This window comes from Lepeophtheirus salmonis, chromosome 3 (genome assembly GCF_016086655.4).
Source record: "Lepeophtheirus salmonis chromosome 3, UVic_Lsal_1.4, whole genome shotgun sequence".
Lineage (NCBI taxonomy): Eukaryota > Metazoa > Arthropoda > Copepoda > Siphonostomatoida > Caligidae > Lepeophtheirus > Lepeophtheirus salmonis.
In genome coordinates this window covers 29,271,853-29,288,526 of record NC_052133.2, presented here as the reverse complement: position 1 = coordinate 29,288,526, position 16,674 = coordinate 29,271,853, and the positions used below count along the sequence as shown (strand labels likewise).

At 33.5% G+C, this 16,674-nt stretch overlaps 5 protein-coding genes across 12 annotated transcripts in view; 3 read left to right on the top strand and 2 right to left on the bottom strand.

Moving 5' to 3' along the window:
- Nucleotides 1-4,781, top strand: part of LOC121114862 (glycerol-3-phosphate dehydrogenase [NAD(+)], cytoplasmic) — a 38,610-nt gene extending 33,829 nt beyond the window's left edge. For 2 of the 5 annotated variants that reach the window (XM_071887293.1, XM_040708968.2), the window contains exons 2-5: nt 3,428-3,636; nt 3,693-4,030; nt 4,084-4,350; nt 4,406-4,781. In XM_071887293.1, the coding sequence (XP_071743394.1) occupies nt 3,432-3,636; nt 3,693-4,030; nt 4,084-4,350; nt 4,406-4,687 (1,092 nt within the window). In that variant the 5' untranslated portion in view covers nt 3,428-3,431 and the 3' untranslated portion in view covers nt 4,688-4,781. Of the gene's footprint in view, nt 1-3,004; nt 3,223-3,391; nt 3,637-3,692; nt 4,031-4,083; nt 4,351-4,405 lie in introns of those variants that run through there. The other 3 variants (XM_040708965.2, XM_040708967.2, XM_040708969.2) reach the window with 3 other exon arrangements.
- LOC121114863 (uncharacterized) lies at nt 4,701-5,754 on the bottom strand. The gene is made up of 2 exons (XM_040708970.2): nt 5,353-5,754; nt 4,701-5,286 (listed from the first exon to the last, which is right to left on the bottom strand). The coding sequence occupies exons 1-2, from the start codon at nt 5,634-5,636 to the stop codon at nt 5,154-5,156; spliced, it is 417 nt and encodes a 138-aa protein (XP_040564904.1). The 5' UTR covers nt 5,637-5,754; the 3' UTR covers nt 4,701-5,153.
- A 933-nt stretch (nt 5,755-6,687) lies between these two features.
- Cdc27 (cell division cycle protein 27) lies at nt 6,688-11,003 on the top strand. Of its 2 annotated transcripts, none has more exons than XM_040708963.2 (8): nt 6,688-7,822; nt 8,204-8,669; nt 8,816-9,357; nt 9,465-9,690; nt 9,745-9,990; nt 10,064-10,267; nt 10,324-10,498; nt 10,567-11,003. In XM_040708963.2, exons 1-8 carry the CDS (start codon nt 7,092-7,094, stop codon nt 10,632-10,634), a joined length of 2,658 nt encoding a protein of 885 aa, XP_040564897.1. In that variant the 5' UTR covers nt 6,688-7,091; the 3' UTR covers nt 10,635-11,003. The 2 variants fall into 2 exon arrangements, with proteins under 2 accessions (XP_040564897.1, XP_040564895.1); XM_040708961.2 differs by having other exon boundaries at nt 8,759-9,357.
- Nucleotides 11,004-11,005: 2 nt separating this feature from the next.
- Nucleotides 11,006-12,614, bottom strand: LOC121114860 (probable nuclear transport factor 2). Its single transcript, XM_040708964.2, is given in 4 exon segments — nt 11,006-11,284; nt 12,152-12,238; nt 12,240-12,323; nt 12,406-12,614. Coding segments are annotated over 4 exon segments (390 nt in total). The 5' UTR covers nt 12,514-12,614; the 3' UTR covers nt 11,006-11,173.
- Nucleotides 12,615-13,574: 960 nt separating this feature from the next.
- LOC121114857 (serine/threonine-protein kinase Chk1) overlaps nt 13,575-16,674 on the top strand; it is a 34,685-nt gene continuing 31,585 nt past the window's right edge. Inside the window, exon 1 of one of the 3 annotated variants that reach the window (XM_040708959.2) lies at nt 13,575-13,761. The gene's annotated coding sequence lies outside the window, so the exon portion shown is untranslated. Of the gene's footprint in view, nt 13,762-16,401; nt 16,499-16,674 lie in introns of those variants that run through there. The other 2 variants (XM_071887291.1, XM_071887292.1) reach the window with 2 other exon arrangements.

Genomic DNA, 16,674 nt, shown 5'->3' with positions numbered 1-16,674 from the left:
TTATTTTTACCACCTTTCGGACATTTCATGTCAAGTGTGCTATAAATCTCATGTCTAAGAATTTGATAATCCAAATACAATATAAAAATCCGGAAAATGTTATTCAGAGTGAAAGGACAAGATAACGAATAAAACCAACAAAAATAGCTTAAATCAGAACACTTGTATACAATTGGAAAATGTTATTAATTTAGAACAAATTGATACAAAAATTTAGAAAATTGAAAGAAACAGAGAGAAAAACGTAACTTTGAGCTTTTTTATCTACTCGCAACCTTAATTGTCAAAAGGGAAATGAACAATTTTCTTTTTTTTTTGCTTACTATTATTTATTGTGGATGGATTTATTATTTGGATATTATTGTCAATATGAAAATAATATTATGTGTATTCAAAGTGCTAGTCGTGAAAATAGCATCTTAAAATTTTGAAGGGAGAGGAACTTTGACAAATTTCGCTGTCAGTACTATGTGTAAGGGCTCTCCCACACGGCTTTACCAAGCTAACACAAAAATATGTATTTTGCTTTTGGCTGTTGATGTTTCCGAATTTTTCTCCTATTCAGTGTTCTGAACGTTAATTGGTTGAATTTGAATTAGCTTTTGTTAAGCGGTGAGCAATTCCCAACAATTAATTATTGAATACTAACTCCAAAGTTGGGAAGAATTAGCTAACAAACGGGCTCCAAGGCAGGTTATTTTTCCTTCGTTACTGCTTCCTTGAGCATGAAAGACCCCTTCTAATACCCAATAATTCACCTGGCCTACGGGTTGTGGAGGTGAACTACTTGGCTTCAAGAGAAGATAAATTCCACCGACGCTGCTTCCCTGAGCATCAAAGACCCCTTCTAATACCCCATAATCAACCGAGCCTTCGGGTTTTTGTAGTTGATATGCTGGCTTCAAGGTAGTTTAAACTCCACTCTCTCGGAGCCAAACAGTTCACCTGCACAAACCGAGGGATGGGGTGGATTATACGCATTCGATGGGCTTCTCAAGCTCAGGAAAGCAGCGGCAGTTGAATTTGAACTGCCTTGAAGCCCAGGAGTTCACATTCATCATTCAAGTGTTTTATTGTCCGAATATAATATAAATTGCAAGCAAATTGAACACGATGATTTTACTTTACAATAATTTTACATCACAATCAAAATGTACCCGACGATATTACCACACAATCAAATTACCAAAATTATTTTGTCTCCAAACTTTTTACTGCAATCATTTTACAGTTCACGTAAGAGATAAATATCAGTTGGTGTGCCTGACATATTTAGCTAACTAACAAATGATTTTAGGCCTTTTTTCTGTTTCTTATCTGTGGAAAGGGTGCGTGCCATAGATCTGAAACTTTTCTATTCTGATATTCAAAATAAACTTAAGATGCACGCTAAAAATTATCAAATTCTGAGACATGACATGAGTGGCAGATCATGGCACACTTGATATGGAATCCCTACTTTAATGATTATAAAAAATAGTATATACAGTCAAACTTGTTTTAAGCATACCAGCACACTAAGTGGCCATATCGAGTTTTCAAATGTATAATTATTAAAAAATAGGAAACTTTGTTTAAGAAGTCACCTGTACTTACACTGCACATGTTCCTTTTTTAGTTTCCCTTATATGACCGCTTAATACAGGTTTTACTGTAACTAAACTATAATTAATTAAGAAAAAATATTGTTATTATTTTGCTGGTTAGAAACAATAAAAAGTACAATAACAACATATATGAAGTCAAAAAAAAAAATATCTATTTAATAGAGCATTAACTTTAGTAAATCTCTTAGCTATGTTGAACAAATTAAATTAAATTTTATGCCGATCATATTTTCTAGCTGAAATCTTTTTTTATATATTTGAATATATATTATTATGCAGTAACTATGTAATTAGCTTAACTTATAATTCATTTTGAAGAAGGTACATTCGTCCTCTCATGAAAGGGGCAGAGATTGTGCAGAGGCGAAGGAAGAGTTTTCATATATGAGGAAGTCTATATATATTTAGTTTTTCATTCAACTTGTTGAATAACTCAAACCCTGTAAAACCATCACGTGAAACTGCTGTTCTAAGTTATATGTCTCTGAAAATTTCCTATAAAATCTAAGAAAACGATAATAATTTTTTATAATCTAAAAGTAACTTTTTGCCTATGTGTTGCTTATTAATACTGCAACGTTATTGGGAATGATTTTTTTCATTTTATTAAAATCAACCAAGAAATTGCAATGGTATTCCCTCATTTTTGCAAATGAGATGCATAAATTACATAATATAATAAGTTTGCCCAATATTTTGATTAATTGATAATAAAATAATAGCATTTTAATTTTAAAGTAAACATGAAAAGAAATATTCATTAAAAAAGAACATCCATTTTTAATTAAGGTAGATCCAAGGTTAATAGAAATACAAGGTTAGACCATCATGTATTCGGGCTTCCTAGAATTTTCAATTCAATGTATGGTACCGACTGGTGGGCAAGAAAAACATATTTTTGTCAAAACACGCAACCACTCATCTACTGTGACGTTAATATTATAAGCGTGGTGGAAGTTAAATATCAGTCGTACACGCATTATGTTATAAACTTGTATTTCTATTAACCTTGGGTAAATTGTTGAATTCAGAACAGTAGGTCATTTTGAGCACTGCATAAAAAAAGGATTATTTCCAGTATTTATATATACATCAGAAAAGTATTAGACTTTACTTAATCAAATTGAGCTTTAATGATATTTAATGTACTATAAAAAGTACATTGTTACTCTTATCATACCATGGTTTAGTTTATTTAGTTAATTATCATTATAAATCTGAATACATTATTATTTTTGTGTTGTTTTGGGGGATGGGATGGACAGTTAGGCTCCGGGATCCCTCACTACTATTGTCTACATAACATCGAATGATTTATCATAGTTCTACACAAATCTAACTTTTTTCGCAATTTTATTAACATAAAATAAGAAATCCCAAAATACTTCATAGGGAGCGCTGCATTACATAATAGCAGTCAGCTTTTCTTTTCTCTTTGGCTAATCTCCAGCCCGGCTTCGTTATTGCTCATACAATAATATTAATATATGAATGAATAACTATTTTGATTCATTAATTACAAAACGAAAGTAATCAAAATGCTTGGAGCTGGGAGTCGTCTTCCTGCCTTGCTCCAAAAGTCGATCATACATAAAACGTTTTATTATAGAACAATGTAAGATTCTCACGAATCATATTTTTTTATGACGACTCTTATTGTTTTCCTCTCATTTTATATATTATCATCAATAATTAATTATTTAAGCTATATCATCAAATCTGAGCTTGTTTTTTTATTATTAAGAATAATCAGAATAATAATTATTATTTAATATCATTTCAAGTCCAAATGAGAGTTATTTAACATCTTGTATTTTAAGAGGAATGAGCAAAATGGCTAAAAAGATTTGCATAGTTGGATCTGGGAACTGGGGATCAGCCATTGCAAGAATTGTAGGGGCAAATGTCAAGGCTAATCCAAACTTATTCCACCCCGATGTCAAAATGTGGGTCATGGAAGAAATTATTCATGGAGAGAAACTGACACACATCATCAATACAAAGCACGAAAATGTTCGATATTTACCAGGTTAATATATAATTTGATATTAAGAAAAGTAACTTTATTTTAATTTCCGTATGTAGGTAAAAAAATTCCAGACAACGTTATTGCTGTTCCAGATATAGTGGATGCAGCTCAGGATGCAGATTACTTAATCATTGTCGTGCCACACCAGTTTATCTCTTCCTCTTGTTTGCCATTGAAAGGGAAGCTCAAACCAGGTGTAAAAGGGATTTCATTGGTGAAAGGGTTTTGTTTAAATCCAGACGGTGGAATTAAATTAATTTCGAAAATTGTGAATGAGTTATTGGATATCCCTATGTCAGTGCTCATGGGAGCTAATATTGCAAATGAAGTTGCAAGCGAAATGTTTTGTGAAACAACTATTGGGTGCTCAGACTCTGATGAAAAGTCCAAAATGGTATGAAATTTACAACAAACTATAAATACTAATTAAATTTTTTCCCCCTTTAGTTCTTAAAAAAGTTATTTTGCACTCCCAATTTCCGTGTCACTGTTGTAGATGATACAACCACCGTTGAGTTATGTGGTGCCTTGAAGAACATTGTTGCATGTGGTGCTGGTTTCGTCGATGGGTTACAGCTTGGTGATAATACTAAAGCTGCCGTTATAAGACTAGGGCTAATGGAAATGATTCGTTTCACGGAAATTTTCTTTTCTAACAAGAATTCGTCCATGTCCACATTCTTAGAGTCTTGTGGAATCGCAGATCTCATTACAGTAAGACATTATTTTAACTATTTAATTGTTTTTTATTGTAAATTACATTTTGCAGACTTGCTATGGAGGACGCAATCGCCGAGTATCTGAGGCTTTCGTAAAAACAAATAAACCACTGATAGAATTGGAAAAAGAAATGCTTGGAGGGCAAAAGCTTCAAGGACCAGAAACTGCTGCAGAGGTAAATTTCATGTTGAAACAGAAGGACATGGAAGATAAGTTTCCTCTTTTTACTTCCGTGCATCAAATATGTACCGGTAAAAAACTTGTTCTTCAATTTATTGACGATTTACGTAATCATCCTGAGCACATGATACATGCAGATGTTCATTTATAAGATAACGATCCGATATTTAAAAAAATATATATTTAACGTAAAATTTTTTGCATCAATTTTTATAATAAATATGTAAATATGATACTCTTAAAAATGTGGGTGGGAACGTATTAATTATTTACAAGGATCAATCATGTTTGCTTTTTTCAAGATCCTCGCCTTCCACCTTTGATAGTCTTCCTCATCATCCATTGGATCCAAATGCACCCTATCTCTCTTGTTACTCCCAGAACATAGGTTATTCTCCTTATTAAAATCAAGACTTAAAGGATGAGCTGCCTTCTTTTGAGTCGCCGGCTGAATTTGGCTTTTGGATTCGAGACTCATGTCAAATATTAATTTATTCAGTGCCACTTTTGAGGGGGCTTCACTTAAATTGAACAGAGTAGCTTTGTCATAATTACTCTTAGATGATTTACAAAGTACAGCAACAGCGGCACAATTATGGGCTGGAGTTACTTTCATTTTAGATAGAGGGAATTTTTTTGGACATTTTCTTAAAGTAAGAGTCTATCAAATTGAGGGCAGGTATCCGAATTGTCGGAACACCTAAACGAACGCAAATTTCTTCCACAGTTATACTTTTGCTCTCCGTTTCCCTAAAAGACAAAAAAAGAAAAAAAATAGGGTATAATTTACACAAGTACTTTATATGATTAATTTACAAGTTAAGCTGAGATTTCACATTATTCAAAAGGGCTGCATAGGGTGCAGGGTTTTTAAAGCCAGCAAGAGAGGCAATTTTTTTGGGATTTCTCTGATCACCGTGATATCCAAGGATTTGAGCAGCCAAATCTAAATATACAACAATCAAACTACTTGCGTTCGGTGCACCACATCCTCCTTTGGCTTCCCATAAACGACGAATCTCCTCCGCTTTATTAAAGAGTGTCGCATCTTCTTTCAGATTGATTTTTTGAGCGTACTTCCTGAGAAGCTCTGAGGACATTTTGACAGGAGTTCCGAGTTACTGTTTGATATTAGATTAAACTTATAAGTTAATTAGTAATTACTGTTGACTTCGCGGCTGAATATAAAGTAAAAGCCTTGATGACGTCATGAAGTTGGTAACAACAGCGAAAATACGGACTACATAATATAAAAATACAAAACAACCTATTTAATTGAGAACCTCTTAGTGATAACTGATAATATAATATCATATCATATATACTATTATAAAAAGAGTATTTCTATGGTATTATTGATACTGTACATTTCCTCATGTCACTTCCCCTATAGATCTTCTAGATTTCAATATGCTGACCGACATTACTCAGTGGACAACGTATTCAGGGGAAATTAAGATATTGACTTCAATGTGTGTAGGTTTGATTCACTCCTAGAGAAGGACACATACATTTTGTATATGAAATTCAAAGACAATTCCTAGGTCAGATGGGTAACACTATAATGTTTTCTTAAAAGTTATACAGAATCAATGCCACTCCATCTGACGAATTAACGTAACGTAAAAATACAAGAAGAAAAAAACTATAATTCCAAACTTTTATTTTCCTCAATCATTAGAAATCATCAATAAAATAAATGTATAATAAGCGAATTGAAGGGATTACTCTAAAAATAATGTAGTTATTCTTAATATAGGTTTATATCAATACATTTATTTATTTATTATTAAAAGAAATTCTTATCATGGAAGAAGAAGTTGAGTGTTTCCATTTAAGAACGTCTATTTTCTCCTCTTTCCTTATTTTTGCATTTGTAAGTAGTAATAATGTTGATATTGTACTGGGGTGTATAATGGTAAATAATAAATCATACTCATATCCAAATGTTCACTTCCATAATTATATGTATACCTAGAAAAAAATATGATGAATATAAATAAATATAAGTAGATCATAGATACAAAGAAAGTGAACATAAATAATAATTTGACATTTTTGCTTCCATCGGATAACAATTATGAAAATGACAAGTATTATTTGTAATAGTATGTTATGTATGTAACATAATATTCTATGCATAAAAAGAGAGAGAAAGAAGAAGAAAAGAGAGAGAGAAGAAGAAAGAAGTCTTTAGCTAATAGCTGGTGGAGCTAGAAGAGGGCCAAAGACTATAGAAGGGGATTGTGTTTATCTGTCTCTCTGCTTTGTGTGTCTGGATGTCTATGAGACTATGATAAATTAAGAGCCGATTGGATTCTCCCTCCTTTGATTTGTAGGAGATTAGAGAAGGAATTGAGAGTGGGACTAGGATTGGACTCCTTGCATAGGTGGATAGGTGGACATTGTATTGAAGGGTGGGTTTGGGAGAGGTCTGCATTGTTGGAGAAAGGAAGGAAGGAAGGGACTGTTGCGGCGGGAGGCTGAGCAAGGACTCCGACTAGACGAGGCCAAAGAGGGTGAATTGAAAGCCCTATAGTTAAAATTGTGTGAGCATGTTGGTCCAGGAGCCAGTGCAAGCCGCCATTTGGCATTGCCTGAATCATTACGCCTATGGAGACGCGACTTTTCTTGCGGAGAAGCTTTTATCGGAAGTGGACACGGATGAAAGCGCCTTTCTTTTAGCAACCTGCTACTATCGCTCCGGGAAGTTGAATCAAGCCTACGATGTTCTCCAAGGGAAGGGACTCCGCTCCCAGCAGAATCGATTTCTCATGGCAAGATGCTGCACGGATCTCAACAAGCTGATTGAGGCGGAAACCATTTTGAATGGAGACTCCTTGGATCCCAGAAAAGAGCGTACAATGGAGGACATCATTACAGACTTTGGAGATTCATCTTGTTTTGCCTACAAAATGATCGCCTCCATCTACGCACAAACAGAGCGCCTCTCCAAAGCACTGGATGCAGAACGAAAGTCCTTAAAATTAAATCCTCTCCTGTGGAAGAGCTATGAGAGTCTCTGTCTAAAAGGAGATTCACCTGATCCCAATAAAATTTTTAATGTCCATAACATCGAACATTTTAATCACATTCACGGGACGAATTCCTTAATTAATCTCATTAATGCGAGTCCTGCACCCCCTCAGGAACCCGTGTCTCATGTCATTGCTAATCATTTACATCAAACACCACAATCTCAACCACTTCCCCATTCTCCTGCGATACCGCCCATCACTGTCACTCCTTTTTCAGGGGTGGATACGCCTCCGTATAATCTCATTAGGTAACTAACAAACTAGGACTCATTCATTTTTAATATAATAAGATACTCGAAGGAAAAAGGAGACAAGACGATTAAAATAATAAAGAAACAAAAATATATGTACCTCAATTATGTTCACACCCTCACAATCACTCGATCAAAAAATGAATTGGGATGCCACTTTTATAGAGCACAGGAGAATAAACTAATGTTTCTCTACAAAAATCCGATCCCTAACAATGATGCTAGTTTTAAAGATGAACAAAGTGCAGTAGACTATTTAAAACCTATCACAATTCAAAGTCATCATTTTTTTTTTCATTTATATTTTTGTCGCCTCTTTCCGTAATAGTCTCTTAAGCATTAATCATTTATTTCTGCGTTCCTTTTTTTTATTTTCAGTACTCCAAACACCAATAGTCGATACATTTCAGGAATCAATTCTTTAAACTATAGCACAGACATAGAGTCTCCAGCCATTTCCACGCAGGCAAAACCAGCACTGATGCCTCCACCTATAAGGATGCGCAAGCGTTATTCCACAAGAATAGCTCCCTCTTCGACCTCTACAACTTTGAATAATAGTACTGTTTCCACCCCTAATAATCTTAACAATTCATCTTCAACATTTGTACCCACATTTGGTACTTTAAATACAAATTGTCAACTTTATTCAAGACGGATATTGACCAACTCCCTGAGTTCGAGTTCTCCCTTAGTTCGAATTCAATTAAATTTCTCTTCGTCTGTTATTGAGTTATCTAATACATCATTAATCATGGGTTCTCCAGCAAATCAATCTGCAAATACTAATCTGGAATCTGCTTTGACCAATGCCACCAATAATGAGTTAAAAATATCTAAAAGGGTAAGTGTTATTCATAAATTATATGTACATACAATTTTTCCCCAAATATTGACTGGTTTTTTCGTTGTGTTCATATATAATTGTTTTAGTCAATTATGGGCTCTGCAAAAGAAAACCCTCTAAAACCAAACTTATTTTCTGCTCAGTCTTCTAACATATCATCATCTCCTGCGTCTCAGATCGTCAGAAGGTCTTCCCGTCTTTTCGGATCCACGCAATCTGTAAAGGAGAATTCCAAGACTCCTACTTCTCCATCTACTGGATCTCTTGCCAATCCCATCATCAAAAATCGAGTTGCTTCAAAATCCCCTTCTCGAAAAACAAATTTGTCAAGAAATGTAACTCCGAAGTCGAATAATAACATTGACAATTCTGTCTCAGAGAAAAATGAAAAGAACAAGGAGATTACACTGAAAGAAGATAAAATCCCGCAAAATAATCAATCACTCGCTATTTCATCTGCAAATCTTGCTGCTCAAGCTATGGCTATCCAAAAATCATCTCTTGAAGGGCTTTTGTCCCTTTTAAAGACATTGGGGACTGCTTTTCTAGAATATTCCCAATTTAATTGTCGTAAATCTTTAAATATTTTGGATGATGTAAGTCCTCATCATAGAAACAAAGGATGGACTTTAGGACTTGTAGCGAAAAATCATTATGAATTAGGTGAATACAAGGAAGCCAAAAAGTAAGTTTGTCTTGAATACTCATTGTGTACTATAGGTCTATATTTCATCTATGTACATAATATGTGTAACTAGAATATTTATACCAAAATATTGCTTAATCATTTAGGTACTTCCAAGAAGTTCGTGATCAGGAACCTTATCGCTTAGATTACATGGAGTATTATTCTACTGCACTTTGGCATTTACAAGAGGAAATTGAATTATCGTCATTAGCTCAAGAACTTACGCGGATTGATAAATTTGCTCCTCAGGCTTGGTGTTCCGCCGGTAACTGTTTTTCCCTCCAAAAAGAACATGAAAATGCCATCAAATTTTTTCAAAGAGCCGTCCAAGTAAGAGGAGGAGACTCAATCATTACTATTTTTTCATGTTATTATTTTATTCAGGTTCAGCCAGATTTTGCTTATGCTTATACTCTCCTTGGACACGAATATGTGATGATAGAAGAATTAGATAAAGCTTTGGCGTGTTTCCGCTCTGCGATCCGTGTGGATCCTCGTCATTATAACGCATGGTATGGTCTTGGCTTAGCTTACTACAAACAGGAGGCTTATCAAATGACGGAAATCTACTACAAAAAAGCTCTTTCCATTAATAAACAATCGCCTATTCTTATGTGTCATGTTGCAGTAGTAAGTATTCATAATATCTGCACTGCATGTTCAGAGATTCAAATTAAGATGTATTTTTTATTTATCCACAAAGGTTCAACATGCCCTTCAGAAAACGGAGCGTGCCCTAGAAACACTGAATGCAGCCATTAAAGCAGCTCCGAAGAACCCTCTTTGTAAATTTGAGAGAGCTTCTATTTTGTTTTCAAGTGAGCGGTATGAGGAAGCTTTAGAAGAATTGAACGAATTAAAAGAAATCATACCCAAGGAGTCTCCTGTCTACTTCTTAATGGGAAAGGTATGTGTCCCCATTTTTCACGCTATCAAAAATGTATGCCATTATTCTACCCACAGGTGTATAACAAACTCAACAATAAAAACTTAGCACTCATGCACTTTTCATGGGCTATGGATTTGGATCCCAAGGGTGCCAACTCACAGATCAAAGATGCTTTGGATCCTACACTTAACCGCGTTGCTCAAGAAGAGAGTGCCATTCAACACGCTGATGATCCAATGCAAGTGACAGGTATTTATTTATTTGCCCTAGCTCTCTTATGTATTTTCTAACTAAATATTATATATTTCTTTTTCTAGACGCAACTGATCCCAGTCCACGTGAATCCATCAATCAGGACATCTCACTAGGAACATCGGGAGTCTAAAATTGCATTGGTCAATTTTACCCATAGAAAAATATGAAATAAGTTTGAAGACATTTGGTTCTACTTTCCAAAATCAACGACACCTGAAATATGCTAACCTACCTTCAGTCCGTGATAATTCTCCTCTTACCTTGGATTTACATACATGGAAAAGGAAGAGGGAAATAATAAATGTTAATACTAGTTTTATATGAGATGCCAATTGATGAATCATCATAAATACTTTTGAGTTTTGATTTTATAATAGCTCGATAAAAGTCATAGTAAATACATATATATTTCGACACGTATCACTCCCATGTAGCTTCCAAAAGTTTAAGTTTCCTCCTACCTTTTGTTGATGAATACACTCAGTTGAAAGTTACGAAATCTATGTTTTTCCAGTTTTATTTGTATTGTCCCAGGTTTTATTTATAATAAGCGCAAAATTGGGGCGTGTTTGCTAAAGACATAAGCGCATGTACAGAAAAAATTGGGGTAGGTATAATTAAAATGAAGAGAGATGATCACAATTTTCATAAGTTAATTGGTGCTCAAATCTAAGCGTTATGTATAACCAATCTGAACATATCATGTTGTATGAAGAAGGAATCATTAGCAGGTTTAAGGACGAAAGATTGAGTAAATGATTGTGGAGGATCATCGTCGGTCTGAAAAAAAGAAAATGATATTATTTTATTATTAGTGGGAGAGGGAAGGACATAAATAAATAAATATACAAATTAGATTAATTTTATTAGACAATTTTAAAAACTAACAAACTTAAAACGTACTGGATTCGAGTATTTCTCAAATTCAACTTAACTATTCCAACAATTTACCAAAAATTACTCCTACTACCCCGAAATGTTATACGATAAACTCGAGTATAGATTAATCTCATGTCCAGTTATAATGATATTGAAAAGAAGAAATTTAATTGGCAGTGATCATACGGCTTATATGTTGATCACTAAACATTACATCCATTTAATTTATGCTTTATTGTAGTGTTGTTCGGTATAATGGTACTACCGAGGTACTTACGCATTTGAAATGGTACTATTCTAAACTGAAATTGAAACCGGTAAGTGCAGCTCCACTCCATTATAAAGATAAGATTAATTTATGCTTTGTTGTGATTATAACTTTTCTTTTAAAATTAATGAGGAAGTCAAACTGGCATACATAATTGTTGCCTTCCCCTAGAACTCGAATCCAACACTACTCTTAAATCATACAAAAGGTTATTATAAAGAAAGCAAGAACACAAGTCTGTAGACTCCTTCAGAGTCATCTATCTATTATGGGGCAATAACATGTTGGATAAAGCATGAGGGCATACTGTTTTTGTAAAACTATGTAGAGGATCCTTATTTGGCAGTAATAAGGGAAATGATGAATCTCCTGACTTGTCTGAGTAGAAGGCTTCTATTCTGAATACTATCAAATAGGTATATTCACCCATCCTCATGAGATCACTTTACCAAGGAACTCATCATCCCACCCTCAAGTAAAGATGCAGATCAAGGATTTACCTTCAGTTGCCCCAGAACGTTGATGAGAATTCCGCCATCAAAAGTGGGTTGGCAATCCACGGCAGTGATTAAGTGGGCGATTTTTTTGGAAGGTCAATGACTGAATTTTCTCCATGATTTTCATGGATCCCTGCATCTGTTGACCTTCAAAGGACATGAGGGACTGCTCGGCCTGAAATGGAGAGGATGAAATTAGGAGTAAGGATTGCGGATTATTGCTCAGCTTCGCAACAACCAAGGGACGGACGACTTACGTTATAAAGATTCACCAACTGATGTCTCTGAGCAGGATCGTCAAAAAGGGCATAGTACTGCTGCGTAAACGCCTTTCCAATACTCTCATAATTCGGATTCAATGTCATCTTGACCTCAAGGACTCCAACGCTGGGGGGGGATCACTTTTAAAAAAAAATGGATCAAGCAGCCACAAATAACTCAAAAACGAGGCTAGAAACAGAAAACAAGGGAAGAAGAAGAAACAGAGAGAAAGAGAAAGAAAAGGAAGAATCAAACGTTCCCAGAGTTACCAGCCTGAAACATACTCCCACAACATTGACGGCCATGCCATCTTGGCCTTTATTGATGAAATCCGCTTAATGGATGTCATCTTCATTGTTCTTTGGAGACTCATTCCATATGAGGTCCTTGTTACATATTTGAAGAATGACACTGATTTGAAATAATTATTTCTACACATCCATTAGAAATCATGTCTGCCTAATACTCATCATATGCGATTTTTTTTAAAGGGTGGCCTTTCTCATTCTTCTCTGACTATAATTTTTTTTTTTTACTTCAATTATTATAAAAGAATGCATGATATCTAATTAATATTTTAAGGCCATATAAAATATAGATTATATAATAGGTGGATTGGATTCGAAGTCGAAGGAGAGATAGAGTGGATTGGAAACTGGAATACTTCCATCTCCACGTCCATTCACGGACTTTGATTTGAGAATTACGTAAGTAAGAGAACAATTATGTCGTAAAAATGGTAACCATATAGCCAATATAGGGTTCAATTAGTATGAAAGCCCTAATTATAATTGAAGAGCTGGATTGAAAATGGCAAAAAGGGAGAGAAAGAGGTTGCGATAACTGAACACGAAATATTATTGTGTAGGTATTTTTCATCCAATATAAATTATTTATGTGGAAATAATGAATTAAGAGATAAAAAAATTTAAAAACTCATGTGAAATATTTATTAATTAATTATGAAACTTAACTTTATGTACTTATTTTTCACACCTGTTAGTTTTATATAATTAATCTGATTCCCAACAAGTTACCTGTGTATAATATTTAAATTGGAAAAATAATATTTATTCAAATAAAAAAATCCTGAAAAATAAATATTATTCTATACATAAAAATAAAGTCTATTACGTAATAATCTAATAAAAGAGAGGCTATAAATGGATGTATAGTATGGTAACCTTGAATCTAGGAGGCGCGCCAATCATCTGAACATCACATAAAATATCTTTCAAAATTTGTGAGATCCATGTAATATTTAACGACGTTCTATAAATAATTAATAAGTTTTGTAGTGATTGTGCATCCTTTGGAAGATTTATTCGACTTCAACCCGTACTTAAAACTATGTAAGACCTTTGTATTTTTATCATGATTACTAGGACAATATGTTGTTATATAAGGCCTACAGGATTTTGCGATGATCTTTTACAAACTTATTAGCCATGACTCATGAGAAGGTCATTTTGGATTTACAGAATGTGAGAGACTCCTGATTTGCCCAGGTTCTCTGCCAAATGGCTCATGGTCAAATGAACTCACGTAACCTTTTGACCGAAGAGACCATCAACTCACGCAATCTCTTCCTCACTCTACTTCCAAATAGAGACATATTTCTCATGGATCCGCAAGCGTCATTGCGCACTAAATCCGCACTAAATCCACACTTGCAACCATTACAGATGTATAGATTTCATACTCTATTCCTCTCACGAGTTTCTCACAATATAGTAGATTATGTCATTAGTGCAACCATGGTTGAGATTTTCTTCAAATGTAAAACTAACGTCCCATTTTTTCCGACTTAACGGAAATATCAAAAAAAAAAGAAGAACATGAAATGTCTTTTTTTTTATATAAAATAAAGTGATAATATTTTCGTGCAGCCTTCTCTATATTAATAAAAACCGTGTATATATCACAGTTTCGTTCTTAGGATAAACGGGATATCTGATCACTACGTCTTTCATAACCCAATTATTAAAATTTGTAGATTTTCAGCAAAAAAAAAAAGCTGAGAAGATTTCAAGCAACTTTAGTTTTTGCCATCATTTGATTCGGGATTAAGAAATTGTGTCCATATTTCATTTAATGACGTTATTTTTCTTCTTAGAAATTCTTATTATTATTCTTTTTTTTTAAATTGACCTTTTTGTTATGAAAATAAGGTCAATTTTATTTTCCCCTCATTTTTTCAGTCTTAAAGAAGAAATGACCTTTTTTGGCTAAGACATTAATAATCAAAATTTTCCGACGGACATTCCCATTTTTTTCTGCTCCAATAATCAATTTGGGCCCTATTTAGACTTCATTTTATGGTTCATGATTTCCATCGAGGGGTCATTTTGCTTGATATAATATGTACACACATAATATTAATATTCTCGAGGTTTCCCTACCATTTGTGCGTTTTTTAATAACCTTCTACATAGTATAATAACTATTATGGAGTATGACATTTCTTTTGACCATTAAGATCATAAATTTTGTATAAGTTACTGCATCCTCTATTGTTTGATATTTAACAATAATAAGTGTTTGCTTTGCTTTACTTGCTGCCTTTGACCTGTTATTCATTGTTATTATTGCCTCTCTCTGAGCGAAAAAGGAAAACAAGAACTATTATTATTTTTACTACTAACTTACCTAGCTACACGTTGATGACTTTATTCATAAAATACTTATAGAAAGACATTTGAATGGATTTTTTGATAGTATATATTACCGTGGTCCATGGATGTTCAGTGTTCATACGGTTTCCCTCGTCATTAATTCAACACATATTGTAAATATACAAATTGTAACTTGTATAAGATAATTGTACAAGTTACCTACAACTAAAAAATGCGAAGAAGAATTTAGTGTATTTGTAACTTGTGATGAGGAGAATGCAATAGTTGAATATTCCTTGTATTAAGGGTCTAATTTTTTACTTTTATATATAATGAAAATTACTCATTGATAAGTACTATGCAAATAATGTTTAAATCTCCACAGTTATTATATTACTCCTAAACACATGATGAATAAGTCATTTTAAAATATCCAAATAAAATAATAGATTTACCAATTCTAGTTTGTAATCCTAATGACTGATGTAATTGAATAAGACGCTATAAGATGTATAAATTGTAACTTGTACGATTGGTTTATACGAGTTGCAGCATACAGAATACACATTGTTGAAAAATAAACGAACGAATGGGTTCTTTTTAGTTGTAGAATCATGTATTTATATAAATACGTACATCGGTTTAACCTTCAATTGTGGTAGGGAGTGAGTGACTCACGTCTGACAATGTTTATATTTGAATAGTTTTAAACAATAGATTCTACGTTCATTGAAGGATATTATTATAAATTGTAATACATATATTAGGTATTCTGATCAGCCTGTTTTATAAATAGATTTAAATTTTTATTTCTTTATTAATGAGGAAAAGAATGTAAAGGAGGTAAGAAACGAATAGTATAACATTACACAGTCGTCACACGTCCAATAAATGTATGATATAAAAATACAGAGACACAATTATAACTCGCCAGCCAATCCTCTGTGTCATTCATGAGCACACATAATCGTTGTTACACTTAAATGTATACTTAGTTGTTCTCTCCATAAGAATGAAATAATAATGATAGCAGCTTCGGAGAATAAAATAAAAACACTATTCAGATTGCAACACCTATAAAAAGTATCGTGCTTGCCTGAGGTCATACTTTTTACAACGCTAATAGTAATAATATTCAACAAGGTCTGACCTCACTAAAACAAAGAATAACAACGTATTTGGTTGTCAGCTGTCGATTTTCCTTTTTCTCTTATCAGTGTTTTGAACAACGTTGATTCGTTAAATTCAAATTAGCTCGGTTTAAGCTGTGAGTAGTTCTCAACAATTATTGAATACTAATTATAGAGTGGGTTTTTTTTTCGGGGGGGCAAACTGTTACCAAGTTAATTTGTAACTTTTTTTTGTTTATTTTTCAAGGAAAGGTTGTGAAATATCATAAAGGTAACAATGTGTCAATCATGGAAGGAATTCCGTGATACTACTGATGAATAAGCATAGTAACTTGCTTGGAAAGGTAGGTAAATGAGAGTAGAGTCGAAAAAGAGAGAGAAGGAAGTTTATTTTTAACCTGGACATATTTAATGATTATAGTAGTAACAAGAATATAATATAATACTAAGTGATATAATCATGATAAATAGTGGAAGATAAGAGGAAAGACAAAAAAAAAAAAATCTTTTTTTTCATTAA